At 45.4% G+C, this 25,941-nt stretch overlaps 1 protein-coding gene across 1 annotated transcript in view; it reads left to right on the top strand.

Annotated features, from left to right (window-relative positions):
- The first annotated feature begins 2,201 nt into the window (after positions 1-2,201).
- NTSR1 (neurotensin receptor 1) overlaps positions 2,202-25,941 on the top strand; it is a 114,768-nt gene continuing 91,028 nt past the window's right edge. Inside the window, exon 1 of the mRNA XM_081917120.1 lies at positions 2,202-3,912. Coding sequence (XP_081773246.1) covers positions 3,223-3,912 — 690 coding nt within the window. The 5' untranslated portion in view covers positions 2,202-3,222. The remainder of the gene's footprint in view (positions 3,913-25,941) is intronic.

Here is a 25,941-nt window from a genome sequence, read left to right as displayed (position 1 = left end):
GGGAAGGTAAACAGTGTTTCAATACGCTGCTGTGGCTCGCCAGAAGCGGCTTAGTCATGCTGGCCACATGACCTGGAATCTGTACGCCGGCTCCCTCGGCCAGTAAAGCGGGATGAGCGCAGCAACCCCAGAGTCGGTCACGACTGGACCTAATGGTCAGGGGTCCCTTTACCTTTACCTAAAATTAAAGGACCTCTGGACAGTTAAATCCAGTCAAAGGCAACTATGGGGTATGGTGCTCATCTCACTTTTCAGGCCAAGGGAGCTGGTGTTTGTCCACAGAAGCTTTCCAGGTTATGTGGCCAGCATGACTAAACCACTACTAGCACATGAAGGACCGTGACAAGTTCAGAGTGCATGGAAACACCACTTACCTTCCCACTGCAGGAAGCTTTGTTTATCTACTTGCACTTTCATATTGCTACATTGGCAGGAGCTGGGACGGAGCAACGGGAGCTCACCCTGTCGTGCAAATTCGAACTGCCAACCTTACGATCAGCAAGCCCAAGAGGCTCAGTGGTTTTAAACCACAGCACCACCTGAGATCCAGAGGTTCAATATTCTGTGTTGCTAGTGATTGATAAATCACTAGTCAAGTTCTGTATCTCACTGTTCCAATCTTAATTTTGGTTTACTATGTTTTTGCATTAGATAGAGATTGAAAAAGTCTCTATGTAAATTTGCCAGCACTTCAGTGTGCATTTTTCCTCTCTCCCTAATTTCTGCATGACATTTCCACTAAGATATGCATGTTATGCACATTTCCCTGTAATGTGCACATTTTGTACATATTTGTTGTTGCTGTTTTTGGAGAACTGCAAATTTCAGAGAAATGCAAATCTCAAAACAATGGTTCATTTGGGTTCGTGAACTGGATGAACATCTCCTTCATCCCTGCCTATGTCTGATATTGCCAGTGGTAAATCTCCTTTCACCACAAGCCTTTCACTGATTTTTTGCTGCCATGAAAATCCAGGGTCTAGTAGGAGGGAAATTCGCTGCACACTGATTTGGAGATTAAAATTGGGATGGTAAGAGGAAGGTGGAGTCATACTTCCTGACCCCTCACTTTCCATCACCTCTGTGTCACCTGATCCCTGTGCCCCTCTTGTAATTTCAGGGCAACCTCTGACCTTCCAGCGTCACTAATCAATTTGACATGCTACTTGTGCAACCTGTCACTTTTCTATGACTCTTCAAAGCACCTCCCATGTGTTAACAGAGTTGTCCAATTCTGTAAGAGAAAGCAGGATTGTTGCAGATGAAGAGGCCGGATGAGGATGAAAGAACAAAAGCTTGCCTGAGACTACTTACTGTGTTTATGTTTGGTTCAGGATTCGAACTCAGTGCTTCTCGATGGACAACTCAGCCAGCCCACAGGACTAGGTCCTAGGTAAAACTAGCTCTCCCAGTAGGCAGATGCTATGGGTGTGCAGCAGACGTGGTACCACGTAGCCTGCCCTGTGTCCCTCCCCAAGCTAGCCTGATGCCTTCACCAAATTAAGAGTCATCTGGTAGTCTGGTTAGCATTTGCACGGGTGAAGTACCTCAGGCAGCAGAATGACTTGAGTGTGCCCTGCTTCAGGGGAGCCCAAAATGGTGATCCATTAGACAGGGAATATGAAAAATTCATCCAGCACTGACAGTGGCGTAGCGTGGGTTGTCAGCAGGTAAGGCAGGTAATTTGCACTCCCTAACCCGTGGATTTGCGCCCCCTAACCCTAACCCCCAGATGTTGCGCCCGGTGCGGACGGCCCCCCCTGCACCCCCCACGCTACGCCACTGAGCACTGATAGGGAACCTGTAGCTGTCCAGAAGCTGTTGGACTGCAACTACCATTGTCTCTGTCAATTGGCCAGGCTGGCTGGGGCTGATGGGAGTTGGAGTCGAACAGCAACTGCAGGTTTCTCTACAAAAGAAAGTGTATTGGAGAAGGAAGACTCCACACCGTGTATCAACCTGTTTCCACTACTTGGATCCCTGTGGAAGAAATGCCAGGGAGCTGGAATGATTTCTAACCTCTCATGATAGTCTTCATAAATGATATATCTAACTCGTTATGAAATCCATAAAGCTGAAAAATATGCAAACACTGGTGTACAAGAGGGAAATGTAAAGGAGACCCCCCCTTATAAATATTCAGAGGTTTTGAAGATGGGGAAGATGAAAGGGGGAGAGAGCCCTATAAGGAAAATATTGGCCAGCTTTCTGCCAATTTGATTTACACAAAGGGATGGATGAATCTGTCAATTTTGGTTTCCCTCAGTTTCTCATTTTTCCAGTCATGAATTCAGTTCAGATTTCTGCAGCAACTCACAGTGTGTGTTTTTTCCCTTTCCATCTTTAATTCCTGCAAAGATTCACAAGCATTTTAAAGTGAATTTCTCCTACGAACACATTATTTCATGCAGTTTGAATAATACACACATCTCCCCGAAAATAGTCCCTTTCTACATGTTACTGATATATCATTTCTGTGCATATGTATTCCTTTTTGTAGACACTGTTCCACTGGAGGAGCACATTGCAAAATTCAGAGGAAGTGCAAATATCAAAGGATCGCTGCACTTCTCTTGGCGTAGCAATTTGAGGTGTGCAAATTCAGTAGCTTCACATTACAGGGAGAACAAAATATAAATTTCTCCCCATCCTTACTTACACATATAATGTATACATGGCCGGGAGAACAGCACAGTCTCTCTCACTCACTTGCTCATCCTGGGGAATGAGAGAGAGAGAGATTATTGTCCTGCTAAACCACATTAGCGCTATTCGCATCTGGAGAGTGCAGGAGCCTAAAGAACGAGGCACGCACAAAGAGCCAGGGATGGGGGGAGGAGAGTCAGAGGGGAAAAGACACGAGAGCTGCCTGCTGCCTGGCTCTGGGCTCGCAAGTGAAAACTGCTGCATGCTTTTTCTGGAGCCATCTCAGTGGCAAGCTGCTTCCAACTGCTCTCCCCTTCCTCTCTCTTATACACACAGAGAGAGGCTTGTCAGCAGGCTCCTCCTCTCCAGCACATTGCAAAACGAGACAAGTTTCCACTTTGGGTTTGCACTCTCGCTGCTTGGCAGCAGGCAGCACCAGTCACACCCTCCGCTCAGACGACAGTTTCCAGGCAGCCTCCCTCAAAGCTGGGTACCACTTGGGGCTGGAAAGCATCCTTAAAGCAAGCATCCTCAGCGACGTTCCAGGAAGCCTTCTCCTCTGCGAGGAGAGCCGACATGCACCTTAACACAACTTCTTCGCTCTACCAGCTGGGATACCTTATGGGTCAGTTTCACTTGCTGCCCACCAACTACGCGCTGCCTTCAGCTGGGAATGTCTCCAATGGTTCAGAACTTGGGTCCAAGATGCCCAATGAGGAGGACCTGGACGTGAACACGGACATCTACTCCAAAGTCATGGTCACCATCATCTACTTGGTGCTCTTCCTGGTGGGGACCATTGGCAACTCCATCACTGCCTACACCCTTGTGCAGAAAAAGTCCCTGCAGAACCTGCAAAGCACGGTCCATTACCACCTGGCCAGCCTGGCGTTCTCCGACCTGCTCATCTTCCTCCTCTGCATGCCCATCGAACTCTACAACTTCATCTGGGTCCATCACCCCTGGGCTTTCGGCAACGACATCTGCAAGGGCTACTACTTCCTGAGGGACGCCTGCACCTATGCCACTGCCCTCAACATCGCCAGCCTCAGTGTCGAAAGATATATGGCCATCTGCCACCCTTTCAAAGCCAAGAGCATCATGTCCAGGAGCAGGACCAAAAAATTCATCAGCTGCATCTGGGTCGCCTCATTCCTGCTGGCCATTCCGATGATCTTGACCATGGGAGAGGTATACAAGCAAGATCCAGGCACCGTGATCTGCACCCAGATAGTAGAAGCGTCCACGCTGAAAGTTGTCATCCAGGTCAGTTTCTATGCTTTGTTTTCTATTGCTGCTGGCAGCTTGTCTAAACTGCACCCGGCTCTAGCTATGTTTAATACCTAGAGATCAGGGATTAGTTAGTGACTTAGGGAAAAAAATGGAAAACATAGCAAGCAGACGCTCATTTTCCTATAAAGCCATAAGCTTTCCCCTGTCACAGCAGATGACAGAAGCTCTCTCTCTCTCGAGCACGCTCAGTTCCTCGTGTTGCTCTCTCGTCGGGAGTCCTTGCGTGCCGCTGCTCCCAAATGACCGAAGCCAGCAAGCTTGCTGAACTTTGCAGGAGAGCTGCTTGCAATTCTATAAAGGCTGTTTCCCACATGACACGGTGTAAAGGAACATCTACGGTTTTTAGGAAAGTGTAGTGTACATGCAACAAACACACATGAGTCCCACATGTGCAACTGTGAGCTGGTGGAGTTTGGCTCCGGGCTCCACACTGCAAGAATGCTCACCTGCAAACCCAGGTTTGTTGCCTGCGTAATGTGTGAAACTGTCCTAAGATTCAAAAACAAAGCTGAGTGCCGTCTGCCCCAATGAAATGGGAAGCTGAGCTCTGCAAACTGTATAAACTATACAAATCCAGCCGATTTGCATGATTTCTCTTTATTATTTAGACGATTAAGTCTGAAATGTTTACTATTTAGTTTTAATTTATTCTGCTTTTGCTGCTCAAGAGGCAAGGAGTTATCTAGCTAGGGCACTGAAATTCATTCTCTGACCCCTGGAAATCTTATTCAGGAACTCACTGGGGTCCTGGGATTTCCCCATACGTTACAAAACATTTCACTCAACAATGGGGACTAGAAACTTGCTTTTAAACAAAAAGGAAAGTAGAGCTTCTCAAGAAACGCAAGCTTTTGCCCAATTGACATATTGTACCTTTTCTTTTCTTTTCTGAGCTTGCACACATAATACACACTTGCCTGGTTATGAGGGAGGCCCTGGCTTTCCATGGTTATTAGGTGTGCAAAACATGCTAAAACATTCCCTGAAGTTGCTTACAGGTATAATAGACTGTAAAAGAAGAGTGTGGAGTTCCATGTTAATTCATAGTGAAGCAAACCAGTACATGTGCAAAAGAATCATTTGCACGGCTGCATGCTGAGATAAAATGCCACATTGTTGAGAAATGCCACCAGGGCTACTGTTCAGCCGTGTAGTGTTTTATTGGCTTGTTCCTAGAAGGGGCACACATGTTCCTAAACGTGTGCCAGTGTTCCTGATGGTGGATAACATAACGAGGACAAACCAAGGCATTTGGGCTGGCAAGTGGATGTGAGAAAACATTAACAGCTGAGAGCTGCACCCCATTACTATGAACGGGAAGTTAAGTTATTGGGGCTTCACTGGGAACTTTGCATAGGACTGCAATGTGCAACCCAAAATGCTGTGTTTTTCCATAGAAGTGATTTCAGTGCATTCCTAAAATTAGCTTTGAGCTAACTGTGGATACCCTTACAGTCTTACAGGCAAAGGCTATTCATGTTTATTAGAAGTATGCAAGCATGGATTGAGTAGCATCCTTTGACTTCAACGCTTTAGGTCGAGTGACTTAATCATTGATTGGCACATGCATCCTGACTTCAATAAGGCTTAAGTGGTTTGTGGATCTGGCAGCGCATTTCAGCTTCAGGAAGGTGTGCTATGTGTTCCGGAGTGTAATTGGTGCTCCCACCAAACACACACCAGCGATTTGTGCAATGCTCACCAATGCTGAGAGGGGCAGATGTGTGGGGAACTTATGCCTCTAATTACAAAACAGGTGGAGCTTGGGTTCTTGGGTCTAAGGGAGTTGAATTTTGGCAAAACACTGCTCAGATGGGTTTGTGGATGGAGCCTACAGAGTGGAGGTTTATTTCGATGTCACGGTGGATGGGAGGAATGCTGCATGTGTTCTTAAAGTTTACCCAGGCATGAATTTAAGTGCAAACAAACTTTGAATCAATATCAGTGTCAAACAAGTAGCATTGCTTTTAGCCAGCTGCAAAATGGAAAAAAGAAAGAAAGAAAAGCAACAAAGTGACTCTTGTTTCTAAAAGGAAGCACTTCAGGACTAAATGTCTCGCAGATCCGTAGGAGAACAAAGGCAGTTTCCTGTCCTAGCAATGTATCCCAGGCCCAGAGGGGATGCCAAAGAAAGTCAAGGAGCAACATCCTTCTCCAAAATCAAGGCAGAATAAATTTTGTTCCATGCGTCTGTAGGAACACATTACTTAGGAGCACACTAAAGGTAAAGGTAAAGGGACCCCTGACTATTAGGTCCAGTCGTGACTGACTCTGGGGTCGCGGTGCTCATCTCGCTTTATTGGCCAAGGGAGCTGGTGTACAGCTTCCAGGTCATGTGGCCAGCAGGACAAAGTCGCTTCTGGTGAACCAGAGCAGCGCATGGAAATGCCATTTACCTTCCCGCCGGAGTGGTACCTATTTATCTACTTGCACTTTTTTGATGTGCTTTCGAACTGCTAGTTTGGCAGGAACAGGGACCAAGCAACGGGAGCTCACCCCGTTGCGGGGATTCGAACCGCCGACCTTCTGATTGGCAAGTCCTAGGCTCTGTGGTTTAACCCACAGCGCCACTAGGAGCACACTACCTGACCTAAAGTAATTGTGGAAGTCAGTAGGTGTGAAAAAGGACACATTTTTGTCTCCTTTTTTAAAACATGAATACAGCAAGGTAGGGGTTCTGAGCTGTGTTAGCTACCCTGAGGTTCCAAGTTCAATCCATGACATCACTAGGTAGGGCTGGGCAAAAAACTTTGCCTGAGACCCTGGAGAGCCACTGCCATTCATTGTAGATGATACTGAACTTGATAGACCTATGGTATGACTCAGTAGAAGTCAGATTCCTATGCACTATCCCATGAAGTGCCACAGAGGATAGATAGCTAGAGGTGGGGACTGCTCCAATGAATCACTTCTCAGGAGGACAGATGTCTCCTAGTACTCTGTGCTGGGATAAGATTCCTGGAGATTGACCACCACTTTTACTCCTATGGAAGTTGAGAAAGGCTTCCTATATGATTCAGAACCCCAGTCATTCAGTGGGGCTTTCCGTTCTACGCAGGTTGTGCCTAAACTGAGAAACGTTCCATGGCTATAATTACACCCTTTACTTGTCCTCTTGTTCTTCCAGCCAGTAATAAGCATGTGCAGAGGGATATCCCTCTCGCGGCTTTTTGGGGGGGCGGGGGGAGTTTGGGGGGGCGGGGGGAGTTGACTAACATTCAAGAATGCAGATTTTCTGGGAATACAGGCGATTCAAAGAGGAACTATGTGTTTGCCTGAACTAGAGTGAACCTGGTTGTTGTGCTCCTTCTGAGGTAGTTTGTCCACCTTTGGTCCCCAACCTGCACTCAGCTCTCATCTGTGGCTACTTGAAGCAGCCAGCATGTGAAAATAGCCACACCCCAGGAAACCTTCTCTGACAGGGCTGGCTAAACCAGGTGAGGGTAGCCAATGGGTATCAACCCCTGCTGAGTTAGGGACTTGCATTCAGAAGACAGGATGAGCAGAGGAGACCAATAGTGGTTACAATGGTCAAGAAAGAAGTTTCTGCATGCAGTGGCAGACGAAGCTGCTCGGGTACCTAGAGCAGTGTACGCAGGGGTGGTGTGAGCCGCACTGCGGGGTCTCCAGAATCTGCCTGCCTCCTTCCACTCAGCCCCCTACAGCTGGGAAGGAGGCGGCGGATGGACCATTTGGGCAGTGCGGAGTCTGCGCGTGCCCAAGCCACTGGGTCTCTCCCAGGAGAGACGTATGGCTCAGGCGTGCTGCAGGCCCTGTGGTGCGTGCTGCCCAGCATTTTGTCACCCCCCCTCAGTGGTAACACCTGGGGCAGACTGCACCCACCGCAGCCCCTTTCTCCGCCCCTGTCTGCACATGCTGTAGAGGGAAGTGAGGGGCAGATGGGGAAGGGAAACTCTGATCCTAAACCTTCATGTTTGGGTGAAGAAGATGCAAAGGAGTCAACCGTACACAAATCTGGAGTCCGTAAGGTGGTTGAATGATGCCTTGCTTGCTGCATGAGTTGCCTTGCTGCAACTCATGCAGCAAAGCTGGTGCCAAACGTCTTGCTCTGCTTTCCTTTGGATTGCAACAGTGAGGCCGAGAGGGACATCTTGTCATCTGGGCAGCCCAGGACCTCCACACACACTGCCCAGGGTTGTACCCCAAAGAGGGCATTTTGGTGCTGCTGATGAAACGGTTTGACCCTCCCCTACCTGGAGGCATACTCCGTTGTCTTTTGAGAAAGTCGGACACCAACAACTCGGTGGGAGAACCACAATGCAGAAATTGGAGTATTTGAAGGATGGTTGTGTTTCGGTTCAAGGATTGTTTCAGGAAACAGCAAATTGGATGGATTTGCCCTTAAATGTGTTCTTTACCCTCATCCCTAACTAGGGCTGAGGGGACTCCAGTTCAACTCCCCTCCTAGCCATGTCGCTTAGGGGTCCAGTCACTAAGCCTGGTCTGCTTCACAGAGTTGTTGGAATAACATGGGGAAGGAAGTGATCATATGTGCTGCCTTAAATAACTAATAAATAATAAAGCTTTGCCTGCCCTCGCTTCAGAAAGAAGGCAGAGGTATATCTTTCCCCATGACTGAAGCAAGGAGTAATAGCAGATTTACTCCAGGAACTGTGCTCACATGTTTCCTGCAGTAAGAATGCCACTGGGAACATTTTAAACTATTGGAGCAGGAAGCCTCTGCAATAGTCTTTAAATGCTCCAGGGAGCTCTTTACTGCCGGACGTATTTTGTGAACAAATGTGACCTGGGGGCATTCTGTGCAGTAAATGACAGTTGTGAGTGCAGTTCAAATGAGCGATATCTACTCCCTCATTAAAAATCTGCATTGAAATCTGCAACCCTTCTGATTCCAAAGTTCCTTCTTCACAAATTACTGTTGGTGCAAATCATCCACAACATGATAAAGAATAGTAAGGTAAAGGTAAAGGTACCCCTGCCCGTACGGGCCAGTCTTGACAGACTCTGGGGTTGTGCGCCCATCTCACTTAAGAGGCCAGGGGCCAGCGCTTTCCGAAGACACTTCCGGGTCACGTGGCCAGCATGACGAAGCTGCTCTGGCGAGCCAGAGCTGCACACGGAAACGCCGTTTACCTTCCTGCTGGTAAGCGGTCCCTATTTATCTACTTGCACCCGGAGGTGCTTTCGAACTGCTAGGTTGGCAGGCGCTGGGACCGAGCAGCGGGAGCGCACCCCGCCACAGGGATTCGAACCGCCGACCTTTCGATCGGCAAGTCCTAGGCGCTGAGGCTTTAAACCACAGTGCCACCTGCGTCCCTAAAGAATAGTAGAGTAATAGATAAAATTTCAAGATAAAAACCTAGGCCAAAATGAGGCACGTGAGAGAAGAATGGAGGTGGAATTATTATAGAATTTAAGATGGGGAAAGTTCTTGGGTGTCATCCAATCTCACCCTCCCTGCTCAGGAATCTGGGAGCTACAGCATCCCAGACAAATGCCCCACCCAATCTATGCTGAAAAGACCGCCAAGAAAAGGAGAGTCCACTAAGACTTGCTTGTTCTATATTGCGCCAGAGAATGGGACTAGAATAAAGAGATGCAAATTGCAGGAAAGCAGATTTAAGCTTAATGGTAGGTGAACCCTCCTAGGAAGAAGGGCCATTTGATGTTGGGACAGACTTGCTTCATGCTTTTGACAGCCCTTCAGGTACTTGAAGACAGGAATCATGTCTCCATTTCACCTTCTCTTCTCCAAGCTAAACACACCCAGGTCTTTCAACCATTCCTCATGGGTTCCCGTAAGTCAGTGAGAAATGAGAAATGGCATGTGTAGCAGAGTCGGTAAGGGGAGGCAGGATCAGTGTTGTGAGAGAAAGATAAACGAAGGCGCCCAAAGCAAAAGCAGAGCAGTCACCTGGTATAGCACTGAAAAGAATTTAGGAGGAAGATTTGAGTGCTGAGATTGGCTTAGGAGAATGGTGAAAAATACGGACACAAAATAACACTAATATTCCTATCAGCAAGAATTGATGGAAACATACTGAAATGAATCCATTTAACACCAGGCAAATGTAACAAGGGCTGGATCTAGACACATAAAAAAATAATAATCAGGAAAACACGTAAAACTCATAATGGGAAATCACGTTGCTGAAGGATCAAACTCTACAGTGCCATCTTGCGTCACAGTGTTATAACGCTTTTTTAAAAAATGTAGATGAGTCCAATATCAGCTCTCAAGTCTCACCTAAATATAGTGGGGTTTTAGCATCAAGGGTACCTTTTATGACATGTGATTGTCTTGTGACGAGGCATCAAAGTTCTGCACTCTGATTTTCAAGGAGATAAGGGAGATCACTCAACAATAAGGGTTGAGGAATCCACAACTGGGGTTGTTGTCCCTTTCTGACGAAGAGCGGAAAAGCTTACTTTACAAAGAACTGATAGGTTATCTCTGTTAGTGGCTGCTCAACAGCTTGTCACTTGGAATTGGAAAACTTTGGACAACTTAACATTAAGGCTCTGGTTGGCCAATGGGAGCACAGAATGCTGGACTGTGTGGGTCATCAGCCTGATCCAGCAGGCTTTTCTGTTATTACAGTGGTACCTCGGGTTACAGACGCTTCAGGTTACAGACTCCACTAACCCAGAAATAGTACCTCGGGTTAAGAACTTTGGTTCTGGATGAGAACAGAAATCGTGTGGCGGCAGCGGGAGGCCCCATTAGCTAAAGTGGTGCTTCAGGTTAAGAACAGTTTCAGGTTAAGAATGGACCTCCAGAACGAATTAAGTTCTTAACCCGAGGTACCACTGTATTAGCAAATCCTTGGGGTACAGGGGAAGGTAGAGGTTCCTCACTGTGTGTTCAGATCCCACACATGCTCTTTGCTTGCATTGCCTATCTATGGGAAAGCCAGGCTGACATGTGGAGGTTGAGGAGAGTGGCACGGGTTAACTAAACGAGGTTATTTCTAGCTTTGGTTAACTAAACAAGGATTGAAAGCATGTGCTCCAAACAGGGAACGTCAGAAACAGCTATTGGATGCTACTCAGCTGCTTGACCCCATGGATCTGGTCTAATGCTATTTCCTCCTTTGGATAGGAGTTAAAAACAGCTAGAAAGGAACCCACCTGCTCTCCCTCCCTCCTTTCATCCCTTTAAGTTATTCTTTCTCTTGTTAGGAAAATGTCAAGAGACTTCGGGTTAAACAAGCATCCTACTTCCTTCCCGCCTCGAAATTACATTTCTCTGCTTACATTGTCAGATCCACGCTCTATGGCAACAGACCGTGGTTGCAACAACAGCAAAAGAAAACTTAAAAAAAAGCCACTTTGAAATGAGCTGGATTCTTGCGAGGAAAAAGAATAGCACTGAAGGCACAAAGGGTGGCTGTCTCCCAAGTACCATTTTCAAAGGAGAATTTGGCGTCTTGGTAGCTTGAGGCTGTTCTGTTTAAAAAAGCAGCAGCAACTTCTGGGAGCTGTAAAGTGGGGAGTGGGAATGCAGTCTCTGTGCTGGGGGATATGAATGCGCTACGCAAAATGAATTCAGTAATGCTTGCTGTGTTTCTGTGTGATTTACTGCTCTGGATCTGCCCCATTCCATAGGAAGAAATAATTCTGCTCCATACCTGCTCCGCATCAGGCATGATTGAGTAGTTCAATCATTCCAATGTTGGGACACACACAGCAAAATTATCCAGTCCCTGCTCTTGTCTCATGTAGTGATTTTGCCGGAGTAGATGGTCTACTCTGACTGGCAGTTCTTCAAATCCCAGGCTAAGTACCTTTACCATCACCTGTTGCCAAGGCTTGTCTGCATGTCAAGCATAGGCTAAAGTCTTTCTCCAACCAAAGATTGGCCTCTGTCCCACATCCCATAGGACAGACTCTCTGAAGAAACAATGGCGATAGGCTTCTCTGAGGGTGGATCAGCTATACTCCTTAACACTCTGAAAGCCAACCTTTTCTGGCATGCATGTGAAATGTGACTCCAATCTTAATACAGGAAAGAAGTATGCCAGTGTGGTGTAGTGGTTAAGAGCAGTAGTCTCGTAATCTGGGGAGCCGGGTTTGTGTCTCCGCTCCTCCACCTGCTGGGTGACCTTGGGCCAGTCACACTTCTTTGAAGTCTCTCAGCCCCACTCACCTCACAGAGGGTTTGTTGTGGGGGAGGAAGGGAAAGGAGAATGTTAGCCGCTTTGAGACTCCTGAAGGGGAGTGAAAGGCGGGATATCAAATCCAAACTCTTCTTCTTCTTCTCTTCTTCCTTTATCATGCATTTGGGTAACCCTGCTGTGACATCAATGGAAGTCAGGGGACCATACTTAAAAGCTCTTAAAGTTGGCATGATCCAGAACATTGGGTCACACCCCACCCTGTGATCTGTCCGAGTTTGCCTTGCCTGGCCCGTGTTGCCTTAATGTTTCGCCCTGTAAAATGGGGACAAACTTTTGTGTAAATAAGAGCATACGAAAAAAGCCCATCTGGTCTAGCATCAATTTCTCACAAATTGTCCAATCAGTTGCCTATGGGACCTCAGAAGGGGGCTCTCCTTCACTGGAGGTTTTTAAGCAGAGGCTGGATAGTCGTCTGTCAGAGATTCTTCGGCTGTGATTCCTGCATTTCAGGGAGTTAGCCTAGATCAGCCTTGGGGACCCTTACAACTCTTTCATCGTGTGATTGTATGACCCAAGTACAGCTATGCTCTCCCCAGTTGTGATTCCCAGCAGTTAATATCCAGAGGCATTCCGTCTTCCGCAGGAGACACAGAACACGATCTAGACAGACGTTTTGCCTTGTTCTTTCAGGACGGCTGGTATCATTATGCCTCCTTCGTGTGCAGCCCTGCAGATCTCTTCCTTCTGCCTTTTAATTGCCTCAGCTCTTTACTTTAATAGAGTGCCTGTAATCCAGGTAACTTGACATGGATCAATAAACCACCAGCCTCCCGGTGAGTTCGACATCCTAGCCTCCCTTCCTTTCCTTTGCATTTCGGATTCTGCGGTCTCAAACTGAGACCGTCTTCGTGTGCAGAAGCAAGCGGAGCAAACAGCTACTTGATCAAGGCCTGTCATTGACTTTGCGGCTGAGCAGAGAGAGATCTGGACATATGAAAATGATTTACAATGAGGATGGGGGAGCTGGGCCCTCCACTGCAGATGTTTTGAACTACTGCGCCCATCATCTCTGACTGCTGGCCATGTTGATGTCCAACATTACTTAGAGGGCTGCAAGTAGGGAGAGAGAAATGTATCAATTCCGGAAATGTAAAGAAGGTGAAGGAACATTCTTTCACCTCTGGTGGACTTGCCCTAAAGTGAAGGCGTTCTGGGAAATGATATATAATGAGTTGAAAAAGGTATTTAAGTATACCTTTACCAAGAAACCAGAGGCCTTCCTTCTGGGCATGGTCGGTTAGAAGGTGTTAAAGAAGGACCGAACATTTTTTATGTATGCAACAACGGCAGCAAGGATACTCATTGCTAAGAACTGGAAAACCCAAGATCTACCCACACTGGAAGAGTGGCAGATGCAGCTGATGGACTACATGCAACTGGCCGAGATGACTAGCAGAATCCGAGACCTGGGAGAAGAGAGGGTTGAAGAAGACTGGAAGAAATTTAAGATTTATCTACAAAAATATTGTGATTTGGCTGAATGTTAAGAAGGATGCTAGATCATAAATAATTGCCCACCACTAAATTAGATCTGAATTTGACGATAAGTGAGATTAAGGAAAATATAAACCTTTTGGAGAAATGTTAGATGTATTTAAATGAATGGATATAAGATTGTAAACAAGATGATAATTTACATGGAAAAAATTTTTTAGCGATGTAAGTGGGAGCGGGAGACGTGAGGGAGTCCAAAGAAGTGAAGAAATTATGTTATATAAGTAACGTTGTTTATTATTTTATGCATTTGTATTTAAAAAATCTCAATAAACATTTATATATATAAAAAAGAAATGTATCAATTTCTCATTTTAAAAAATATTATGCTCAGATCTCCACATTTCCACATCAGTTGGCCATTTTTTTAAAAAGTCCTCATGAAAATTCATCATCGTTTTAGTTCAAATTCCTACAACTATACACACTTTTCCCCCTAATATGCTCTCCCCAGGGAGGCTCACCTGGTGCCTTTGCCATATGCCTTTAGACACCAGTCAAAAATATTCCTCTTCTCCAAGGCCTTTGGCTAATTAAACAATCTATGGCCTTTTAAACTCTGTGTGCTGGGAGGGGTTGCTGTTTTTGTTTGTTACTATGGTATTATTTTTGTTTTCATATTGTAAACCACCCTGTGATCCTCAGGTGAATTAATTGATTAATTAATTAATAATCGCAAAGCAATTCTCCCTGACATAATGCATTTTTGCTCATTATTTTCACTAATCTATGCCTTTTAAAGAAATGTACACTCTGCCCAAATTTATGCATTTTTGTACATATTACTCGGCCCATGGGTTGCATTGCAAAATTCAGAGAGGAGCAAATTTCAAAGGATAGCTCTATTTCAGTCTGCAAATGGTTTTCAAAAATGTGAAATGGTTAGGCCGGACTTCAGATGTTCCATCTCTTGGCACAGGCTCCCATCCCTTCCCTGCGATGAACCACACCAGCCTGCCTCTAGCCCAGGGTTGCATATTTTACTTTGACTGGCAAAGGCTTTCCATGATCTCAGGCAGGGATCCTGACTTCACCTGACTCTCTGCCTTGCACCCAGCTTCAGCTACTATGGACTGCCTCCTCGTTGCACCTTTGACCACGGACCGGACTTGGACCTTGCCTCTTGGGTAACCGATGGGACCAGCACACATTGCAAGGATTACCAGATCATGTTTGTTTTACTTTCTGTCTGTGAGATAGGAGGGGGCGGAACTACCCTTCCATCTTTCCATCTCTAGTACTGTCTTGATTTTCTTTGATTTGTCTAGAGACAAGATGGCAGGATGAGAGAGCTGCTTCTCTCGTACATGTTTGTTATGTTCTTTTATTTGTTTAATTAGATGAAATAAATTAGGTATGCAACAAAACCTCCACAGCTTTGCTTCTGTTACTCTGCTGCTTTTGGGGTGCTCACATGAGCAAACGTGAGTCCAGAGCGCCAGGACCTATTCCTCAGGAATGTTGCTCTGCTGTTCCTGCGATCGGAAGGTCAGAGAAGGTGCTCCCATCATCCAGCCCACGCAGGTGCTGAAGACGTGGGCTGAACATGGGTGTACAGAAACCCCTGTGGCAGGTTGCCAGGAACGGATAAGACAAAGAAAAGTTCTTACCAGCTGCTTTTTATTCAATATTCACAGAGAGCGGCTTGGAAATGCAGCATCTTGGAATAATGGCATTGTCCCAAGTGAGTCTCCACCCGCCCCTTTCTCCCTTCATGCAGTATTACTTATGGGTGCTGAGAAGTGCCCTCTGCCTTTGAGCAATTTGCTCTCCTACTTTCAAGGCTTGCTGGGTTCTGGGAGAGGGGGAATCTGGAATGGTTTCTAAAGACACTGAGCTGTTGCTTCCCTGGTGCTTATTCTTCCTCCTCCTCCTCTCCCATTATTTCCCAGCTTTCCCCATCACCTGCCTCTGAGCTGTGATCTTCCTCAAACCCCTGTTGTAATTCTGAACTGTTGTCTTCTTCGCTGGAAGGGTCAGGCTGGGGAGTCAGTTTCCACTATTCCTCCACTGCTTCTCTGTCCCTGACACTGAACAACAGCAGAGCCTCAGGATCTGTCTAAGTATACCTGAAGCAGCGTCTCCACCCCCATCGTGCTGCCCGGAAGCTGAGGTCCAGAGCTGAGGGCCTTCTGGCGATTCCCTCATTGCGAGAAGCAAAGCTACAGGGAGCCAGGCAGAGGGCCTTCTCGGTAGTGGCACCCACCCTGTGGAACGCCCTCCTATCAGATGTCAAAGAGATAAACAACTACCTGACATTCAGAAGACATCTTAAGGCAGCCCTGTTCAGGGAAGTTTTTAATGTGTGATACCTTAGGGTATTTTTGGTCTTTGTGGAAGCCGCCCAGAGTGGCTGGGGAAACCCAAACAGATGGGTGGGGTACAAATAAATTATTATTATTATTATTATTATTGTTGTTATTAGTGCTAAGGGTTCTGTCCTGCACTGCATTTTAAACTGAATAGAAATGTTGGAGAACAGCACCAAAAGAAACAGCAAGGTGAGAAAGAAATCAGGCATGTGGATCTGAATTCTGTCTTCCTTATGGCATAAATCTTTTATTCGAGGGAAGGCTGTGTGGTGTCACATCACAAAAGAAAGGCAGCTTATCTTCCCGAACGTGCATGGCATTTCCCAAGAATGACTAATCCTACCCTCATTGCACCAGGAAGCCCGTCTTGTGGCTGGATCGAAATTAAATAAGTCTTTGCTTTCACTACTTTATATAATCACTTGGCTTACCGTGCTCCGCCAGTTCTTACATAATTTTGTGTATGTGTCTGTTGATTATAAAGCATTTGCTTTTTCTTGCAAGCCGTCCGTGGCAGGGAATTTAAAAAAAAGCAAGGAGATTTGGGGGGGGGGCGCAGATAGAGTTTGCAACCCCATGCTTTCTTCCTCCCCAATTTCCATGGAAGTTTGCACAAAAGCAGAAGGGCAGAAGTTAATTTTGCTGGCCCTTGCTTGTGGAAGAGACCAAGCAAATCTCATTCCCAGCTTTAATCTTTAAAGCAGCCATTCAATTGTCTCCTTCCCTTCCTCGAACACTTTCATTACGGTGCCCTTCAGACATGATTGGCTTCCAAGCACCCGGAGGCTGTGTGTGAACAATGGAACCACATGGTTTGAGCTGAGTGCATGGGTGGGCTGATTATGGGATGTCTGCCACCCTGCCTCCATTTGTGTTTTAACTGCTGTTAATTTAAAACAAACAAACAAACACGCTATACCCTGACAAACTAAAATTCTGTGCCAAATAGAGCTGGATTCTGTGACCAGTAGACCTTATGCCTAGAATAGTCTTGGCAACAGTCCTCCTGGGCTGAAAATTCTGCTGGTCACTGCTAGGTCAGTGAATGGCAAAACTACAGCCATGCAAGATTTGACTCTCAGTAAGCATGCTGGCCTGTGTTGCATTTCAGAGACCCGGTTAGATGAAACTGGAGGTGGGTTTAATCTCTCTCATCTCTGCCCACCAGGATTCTCTGTACAGCAGCAAGCACGTTTGGGGGGAGTGGGCGGTGAGGTGGAGCTAAAGTCAGGGGCAGAGTTTGGTCTTTCAGATTTCAGCAGTGCCCTATGTGAGGCCAAAATCCATTGTGCCCACCCCACCTCTCACCTTCCATTCTTCTCAATCCAGTATGTCATAGTCATGGTGCCCTGTACAGAAGCGTAGGAAGGTCAGGTGGTACCCAGTGTGGAAAATTTCTTGTCACCCCCCCCCCACACACACACACTGATATTTTCTTTTTGTCTGCAAAAATGTTTTTACATTATCTCATATTTTCTTACAAAGGAATAATAATAAGTAATAATAATAATAAACTTTTATTTATATTCCACCCTCCCCAGCCAAAGTCAGGCTCAGGGCGGCTAACATCAGATACATAGCATTGGTATAAAATCAAACAATAATTAAATTACCTCCTAAAAACATGTCAAAATCAAATTAAAGTCTAATTAGATGGCTTTCCGCAGAGTTAGGGTTGGGAACAGTAAGTGCTCCACTGAATTGAAATTTCAGCCTTCACAACATAGGAAGATGGCCAAGTAAACAGCTATTTTCGTGGAGGAGGGTCAAGATATTAACTGATATGCATGAAATTTCAGATATAGCTATATAATCCCTAGTGTAATAAGAGAAGACCTTTGGAGCAGGCATTTTTTAAAAAAAGTTTTTTATGAACTGCCCTAGTAGGGCAGTATTTGTTCCTTGACCATTTGTCACCCCCTCCATGATGGAACATGGGGCGCGCGCCCCCTTCCTACGCCCCTGGCCCTGTAGCACCCTCTAGTTTCGGTACCCATTGCTGCAAAAGCTGTTGAACTGCCCTAAATCCTCCTCTGCTGCACTGACTTGACCCCCACATTGAGGGGGGCACGGTCACATGACACGGAGACCAATCTTAATGCTTGCTCGTCCCAGCCGCCGCCCGGCTCTTGGGCTGCTAGGCAGAGGCTAGGGCACATGAAGAGTGCCTGGTGGCAGGAGTAGAAACCCCCTCAATATTGGGGGGGGGCTGGAGCCCCTTGTGCCCCATATACCCAGCACCCCTGGCTGGGTTCAAGTGAAGGTGGGTGACAGGGACAGAATAGGGACTTGATTGGTATACCACTGAGCCTCTTGGGCGTGCCAATCAGAAGGTCAGCATTTCGAATCCCCATGATGGGGTGAGTTCCTATTGCTCTGTCCCAGTTCCTGCCAACCTAGCAATTTGAAAGCAATCAATTTGAAAGCAATCGGCTCCAATCGTAACTGATCTCCCAGGGCGAATAGCAGGGAGGGGGGCAATTTTCACTGGGAGTGCAGCATGGAGGAAATAGAATAAACTCTCTCTCCCTCTCATGCATTACCGTGAATGCCCCCCTCCCTTGACTGCTATCTGCATGGAGAAAATCAGGCATGTTAAATGCACACAAAGCACACAAAAGTAATGTCACATCTCTGTGTGGTTCCTCTTCCACCATTCACCTTTGCAACAGACCTTTGCCAAGCCCTCTGAGGTCCTAAGGCTCTGGACAATTCAAAAGGTGTGAGCAAATCAAGTTTGTTTTGCTCGTCTTCTTCAAGGCAATCTAGGTTTAAAGTGCTTCTCTCTCTCTGCCTCTCTTCTGAGGTGGAGGACACAAACCTTCCAAGAGAATTTCCAGCTTTTAGCATGTTTTTGCTCCCAGCAGTCTTTCCTGCGACTCCACGTGGCTCCTTGCATAGCCCCATTTCCTATATATCCCACTTACTGAAAATGCTGCCTTCTTAAAATGCCGTGTTAAAAGGAGGCAGAGAAGCAGCCTAACGGCTCCCTCTGAAAAAGCGACGTACTTTGGGGAGCACCATGGACCAGAATGACCTCAGGCCTCTCACTCTGGATAGAGGCAGGCACTAGGTTTCTTTGGCGTTGCTCACACAGCCAGGGAACTGGGAGGAATTGAGGACAACCTTCGTCGATGTAGGACATGCTTCCTTAGCTCAGTGCCCTCCAGATTATTATTTTATCATTATTATTTATTTGTTTTAACCTATTACATTACAATACAAATGTACCAAAGCCAACACCATTTCCTCCCCATCCCCCCATACATTTACATTTATATTTCCTCAATCCATCATATTATTCTTTACTCCTTCCTCCCACTTCCCTCCGCCCCCACTCGATTTCCTCCACATTCTACAATTTACAATAGTCTTCGTATTCTACAGTCTTCTCAAATCATCTATATATTCTTATTATCCTTCGTTACTAATTTTTCTTCCATCCAGTACTTCACGTTTTAATCTAGGCATATTAGCATATCTTTTTTTGAGAAATATTTTGCCATATATTCATCAAAACATTTCCACTCCTTTTTTAATTTTTGATTCGGCTGATTTCTTATTATAGCAGTTAATTAGGTAAGGTAAGCTACAGCTCTTGCCATAGGAGAAGGGAAGGACCATAGCTCAGTGGCTGAGCACTTGCCTTGCATGGAGAAGGTCCCAGGTTCAATCCCCAGCATCTCCACGTAGGGCTGAGAGAGATCCCTGTCTGAAATCCTGCAGAGATGCTGCCAGCCAATGCAGAAACATCTGAGATAGGTGGACCAACGGTATGACTCACTATTAGGCAGCTCCCTACATTACGATGGGAAATGCATTTCTGCCTCCAGAATTGGTGTGTGTGTGTGTGTGTTGGGGAAGGGGTTCCTTGCACCAAACTCTCCTTCTTTTTGAAAGCCCCTGCAAGATTGTCACTGTTCCCAAGCCCAGGTTCTGGCAAAGTTGTTCTGTGGGGGGTGGGGAATTATGCCCTGCTGAAAATGCAAATTTAAAGATGCAGATACAAATAAAAAAATCAACACACACACAAACACACACAGGGTCCAGCGCCTGCCAGCACCCTCCCACCAGATGTCAACTATCTGATTTATAGAAAACATCTGAAGGCAGCCCTGTTTAGGGAAGTTTTTAATGTTTTATGTTTTATCATGTTTTTAATATTCTGTTGGAAGCTGCCTAGAGTGGCTGGGGAGGCCCGGCCAGATGGGCGGGGCACAAGTAATAAACTATTATTATTATTATTATTATTATTATTATTATTATTATTATTATTATGGCTGCTGCTACTACTATTACTATTATTATTATCTTTTAGAAAGGGTATTCCAAACTTGTTTCCAAATTTCTGCAGATTATTTCTTTCTTTATTAAAGTGTTTCTAGGCCGCTATATCATAAAATGTATCTCAAAGTGGATTACAGCAATAAAACCTAAAGCTGTACAATAAAAACCGTAAAAAGGTTAAAAACAGACATCAATTAACCATTATCAGTGTAGTCTGATCAGAAGCAAGCCATACTCCCATGTAAGGGTGTCTAGGATTGAAGCATAATCTCACTACTGGCAGTGATGGGATAATGTTTCTTATCCCTTCAGATTTCAACAGTTAGCCAGCAGGCGCCTTCAGCCTTTAGACAAATCTCATCAACCTTCATTTCACTGTACCCTTAAAATACCTAGGGATAGAAGGCTAGAACATTCTTTATGTATGCAACAACAGCAGCAAGAATACTTATTGCAAAGTACAAAGTATTGGAAGACTCAAGACCTACCCACTCTGGAAGAATGGCAGATGAAGGTAATAGACTATATGGGACTGGCAGAAATGACCGACAGAATCCGAGACCAGGGAAGAGAGACGGCGAAAGAAGATTGGAAGAAATTCAAGGACTATCTCAAGAAACATTGTAAAATTAATGAATGTTGAAACAATGTTGGTTTAGATACTAAGTGGTTACTAGCTGTAATGGGTATGAAAAGGGAAAGAAAGGTAAAGATCTAAACAAGATTAAAGGAAAGGAAAGGATTTGCTGAACCTAGATTAGAAATTGGAATACAGTACAGAAAGGGAAGGTATGAGGAAGTCGGGGAAGTAAGGTTGTAGAAAATAAGGGAATGAATTTATGCTTGTTTCTTCATTTTGTTTATGTTCTCTATGTTGGTGTTTGTTGAGTTTGTTATGTTTTTATTGCCGATTTATTATATGTGAAACTTTAATAAAAATTTAAAAGTAAAAATAAAAAAAAAATACCTAGGGATGTTTATCTGACCAAGATGCTCCCAACTGGGCTATGATTTTGCTCCTTACTGAGCAATACTGGTCAACGTTACTTGCTGTCAGGGCTCATGGATGGACATCACCCCAAGTGTCAGCAACTAGTGATTCAGTGAGCATTTTAATGTGGACTTATCTAATGCACATTCAAAACGCAGCTGCCCTTTGAAATCTGCATGTCTCCAAATTTTGCAAAGCAGTTCTCCAAACCAGCATCACCGCTGTCAGGGTTTCAGGGAGAGAAGGGCAGATGGGGGAGGAGACAGAGAGCGAGGGGGAAGAATCCCAGAGAGACGAGGAGGAGGATGACAATGACCAAAGGTCGTCCATGAGTCTGTCCAGTGAGTCAGAGGACTCCCAAAAGGGAGCCCCCCTGGTCAGACCAAGGGGAGCCCAAGGGGGGAGCAATCAGGAGCAGGGGAGCGAGAGGAGAGCCCCCAGTGGGAGTGGGAGATCGGGGCCGGTTTCTCCGCCGGAACGGAGTGAAGGGGGTGGAGTTACCAGTGTGTCAGAGGGAGCAGAGCAAGAAGGAGACAGGGGGAGGAGATCGGAGCAGGGCACTCTGCCGGAAGGGGCGGAGAGTAGCACCGGGAGCAGTGTAGCGGTCGAGAGAAAGGTCAGAAGCAACGTACGCGCGCCAAGTTCAAATGTGGAGGCGCGCGGAAGTGAGGAGAGCCCTGGGGAGGAGCCCGGCCCCAAAGCGCGAAGGAGGGGGGAAGAGGCGTCAGAGGATTCAGCCTCGGGCGAGTCCCGGCGGGAGGGAACCCAGGGGGGCAGAAAGACCCTGCAGAAGAGGAAGGAGAGGAAGAGGTGGTCCAGCACAAGCCTCTTAAACTGGTGTAGAGGCGGTACCGACTCAGAGGGGACTTCAGCGGTCTAATGTTACAGACGTAGAGCCACGGAGATGGAATGTAAAAGGAGCAATGATCTTCAATAAAGACTTTTGTAAATAAACTGGATTGGACTTGGGTCTCTTGTGAGCTGGGACCAACGGGTGGCTCTGACAACCGCCATAAAATATTTACAAGTGTGCATTGTTCTGTACAATAGTTGGATAAAACAGCAACTTCTTCCAAAACAACAACGCCCTATTCTATGGGCTGTGGCAAAGGAACACACACACACAAACTAGAATTTGCACCCATAGGCAATGACAGCACATCCTCCAACTTTTTATTTTGTACACAGCCAGTTTAACTTCAAAAATCAGGCAGTAGGAACTAGTGGCAGGAGCAACAAATACCAGGGCAACAGGTATGGAGCTGAGATGTGGGCAACACATCTAGGGATAGAGAGATCTGTCCATTTCATCCATCCTCAATTCTAATTTCCCCCATTTTACATTCAGTTCCAAACATTTCTGCATCGGAAAAGGCTAGCATTTTAGTGTGATTTCCCCCCGAATACATATGTTTCCATGCAATTTTGTCTAATACATTTCTGCAATGTATTTCACCGCCACCCCAGTATAATAAGATATTGATTTTTATGGACATTTCATGGATCCCAGTACACTACACATAACTTGGTGAGAGAACTGCATTGCAAAATTCAGAGACGTGTGAATTTGGAAGGATTTCTGCGTTTTGGTTCTCATATTGTTTCAGAAAGTTCACATTTGGTTTTTGCTGTGAGCTGAATCAAAATTCCTTCCCATCCCTTCCCATTGCAATTAGGCTTGGGGAAAAAGCCTTCTGCTGTAGCCAAGACAAGGTTAATGGCGGCACATGGTTTTTTTTTGTGGTGGAGGAGTCACAGCATAAAGGCAAGTGATATGGCTTCTCTTCCCAGCTGTGACCTCTCCCCAAAACAGCTCTCACATTGCAATTAGACTTCAAAAAAAAAGCTGTTTTAAGAAATGTGGGGGTTTTTTAGCCTAATTACAGCAGGAGATGGATTGTGGGAGAGGGCAGGGTTGTGGCAGACTGGATTTCAGAGGCCCTAGTGGCTGGATCCAACCCTCAGACTGCTTGTTCCCTACATTGATGCACATAATGCACCCCATGCATTAGACCCCCCCACCTTCTTCATTTTTTAATTTTTTATTTATACTTTTCAAGTTTATACATTTCACTAATTTTATACATTTCATTAATTTTACAATCGTTTAGACATTTCAGAACTTGACTTCCTTCCCCCTCTTTCTGTGGTTCCTTAAATTTACTTTTAATATCTTCTGCATATCCAAATTAACCTAATTTGCTCATTTATTCATCTTCTTTAAACATATACTCTTCTGAAACTGCAGGCTATTACAATAATCCCGCCAATGTTTTTATCTGTTTACAATTTATCTGTAAATATTCAATAAACCTTTTCCATTCTTTTATAAAGAGCTTGACATCTTGATTTCTTATTCTTCCAGTAGGTTTTGCCATTTCTGCATATTCCATAGGTTATTGTATCCATTCTTCCTTTACTGGGATTTCTGCTTCATTCCGTTTGAGGGCAAGTAACATTCTTGCCATTGTAGTAAGGTAAAGGGAGCCCTGACCATTAGGTCCAGTTGTGACTGACTCTGGGGTTGCTGCGCTCATCTCGCTTTATTGGCCAAGGGAGCCAGCATACAGCTTCCAGGTCATGTGGCCAGCAGGACTAAGCCACTTCTGGCGAACCAGAGCAGCGCACGGAAACACCATTTACCTTCCCGCCGGAGTGGTACCTATTTATCTACTTGCACTTTGACATGCTTTCATGCTGCTAGGTTGGCAGGAGCAGGGACCAAGCAACGGGAGCTCACCCTGTTGCAGGGATTCAAACCGTGACCTTCTGATCGGCAAGTCCTAGGCTCTGTGGTTTAACCCACAGCACCACCCTTGCCACTGTAGTAGCATACATGAATAAGTTTGGTAGTTCTGTCCCTATAAATCCCAAAAGAAAAGCTTCGGGTTTTTAGGCCCCCACCTTCTTGAATCTGAAAGTGCTGCCAATATATCCTAATTTGTCATTCTGGCCCCAGGGAGAAGATTCTGTCTGCATGTTAAGAGCATCCATTCGAGTTATTTACTCCCTTTGCTGTAATGGTGCATCATGAATATCACTCAGTTGATGAAGTTAACGCTGGTTTTTTGAAACGCCTCATAAAGAAATCAGATGACAGATTGTTATACGAGTTCCATTTTCATCTGGGAATAATTTTCTTACCATTTATGTGGCATTCTTGGTTTGGATACTATCGATGAGAAGCCAGAGAAGTGTTTCAGGAATGATGGGAGGGTGCAAAGCGAGAAGAGCTGGAGGCAGCTAATTCACTACTGGTGCCACTAGGAGTACCCAAGCCTGGCAGATACTTACCTCCACCAAAAGCATCATAGAGGGGACAGGAAGCATCTTCTCCATATTTTCTCTCTCTAGTGGCCTTGAGTATCCTCATCTGCATTCTCACTTATGTTGTTCTTGTTGTTGTTGTTTAGTCGTTTAGTCGTGTCCGACTCTTTGTGACCCCATGGACCAGAGCACGCCAGGCACTCCTGTCTTCCACTGCCTTCCACAGTTTGGTCAAACTCATGTTGGTAGCTTCAAGAACACTGTCCAACCATCTCGTCCTCTGTCGTCCCCTTCTCCTTGTGCCCCCCATCTTTCCCAACATCAGGGTCTTTTCCAGGGAGTCTTCTCTTCTCATGAGGTGGCCAAAGTATTGGAGCCTCAGCTTCAGGTTCTGTCCTTCCAGTGAGCACTCAGGGCTGGTTTCCTTAAGAATGGTTTTTGTTTTTTAAATAATTTTTACTTGGTTTTACAAGTATAAGAATATAATGATACAACCATACACATCCATATTTAAAGATCCCTGCAAATCTCTGGATTTTGCACCTTCCTCTCTATGGGTCCTACGGTCAACCCTTTCAACTGCATATTATTCAATAATCCATATTTTATATCACTCCATTGCCTCCATAGTATTTGCTACATTACAAGTGTTATTAGAATCCTGCGAATGTTTTCATCTGCTTACAGTGGTATCCAAGATAAATTTTATATTTCCTCCACTCTTTATTAAAGTTTTGGTCTTCTTGGTTCCTCAGCTTCCCGGTCAGTTTTGCCATTTCAGCACAGTCCATCAGCTTGGTTTCTCATTCTTCTCTGGTAGGGACCTTGTCTTCTTTCCATCTCTGGGCTACTAACATCCTTGCAGCTGTCGTCGCAATACATAAAAAGTCTTTTCTGCTCCTTTGGAACATCAGCACCTACAATTCCTAATAGAAAAGCTTCTGGCTTTGTGTGTGTGCGTGTGTGTTAGTTTATACATTTTTTTTCAATTCATTATATATTATTTCCCAGGATACTTTTGTTACCTTACAAGACCACCACATATGTATATTTTTTATTGATTTTCCATATAGTATTATACATTCACTTCATCGTTATCCACTTTACCGCCCTGGCTCTTCAGAGCCTATCGACTTCCTTCTCTCCCACCTGGTGGCTTTCAAAATTCACCTTTATATCATTGTGTTTTGTACGCTTTCCAGTTCTAATTACTCCTGTTACAAAATGGCTCAGAATTTAAATATAGAAAATTTCTCATTACAAGTCTTCAGACAACCCTGCTAGTGATGTCAGTTGCTTACAATAATCTCTCAAATATCGTATAAATTTACTCCAGTCCTTTTGGAATACTTGATCACCAAGACCACAACATATGATAAAAGGTTCCTTCCTTTTCTGAGAGAAACCCCTCGAGATGGAGGCCTCTGAGTACCAGTTGCTTGGAATCCCATACCTGAGGAGATGCTTGTTGTGTTTCATGTGTCCCTCA

This window comes from Podarcis melisellensis (genome assembly GCF_964234715.1).
Source record: "Podarcis melisellensis genome assembly, chromosome: 6".
In the NCBI taxonomy this organism is placed as follows: domain Eukaryota; kingdom Metazoa; phylum Chordata; class Lepidosauria; order Squamata; family Lacertidae; genus Podarcis; species Podarcis melisellensis.
The sequence above is the reverse complement of the archived record's forward strand: the minus strand, read 5'-3'. Positions and strand labels throughout refer to the sequence as shown.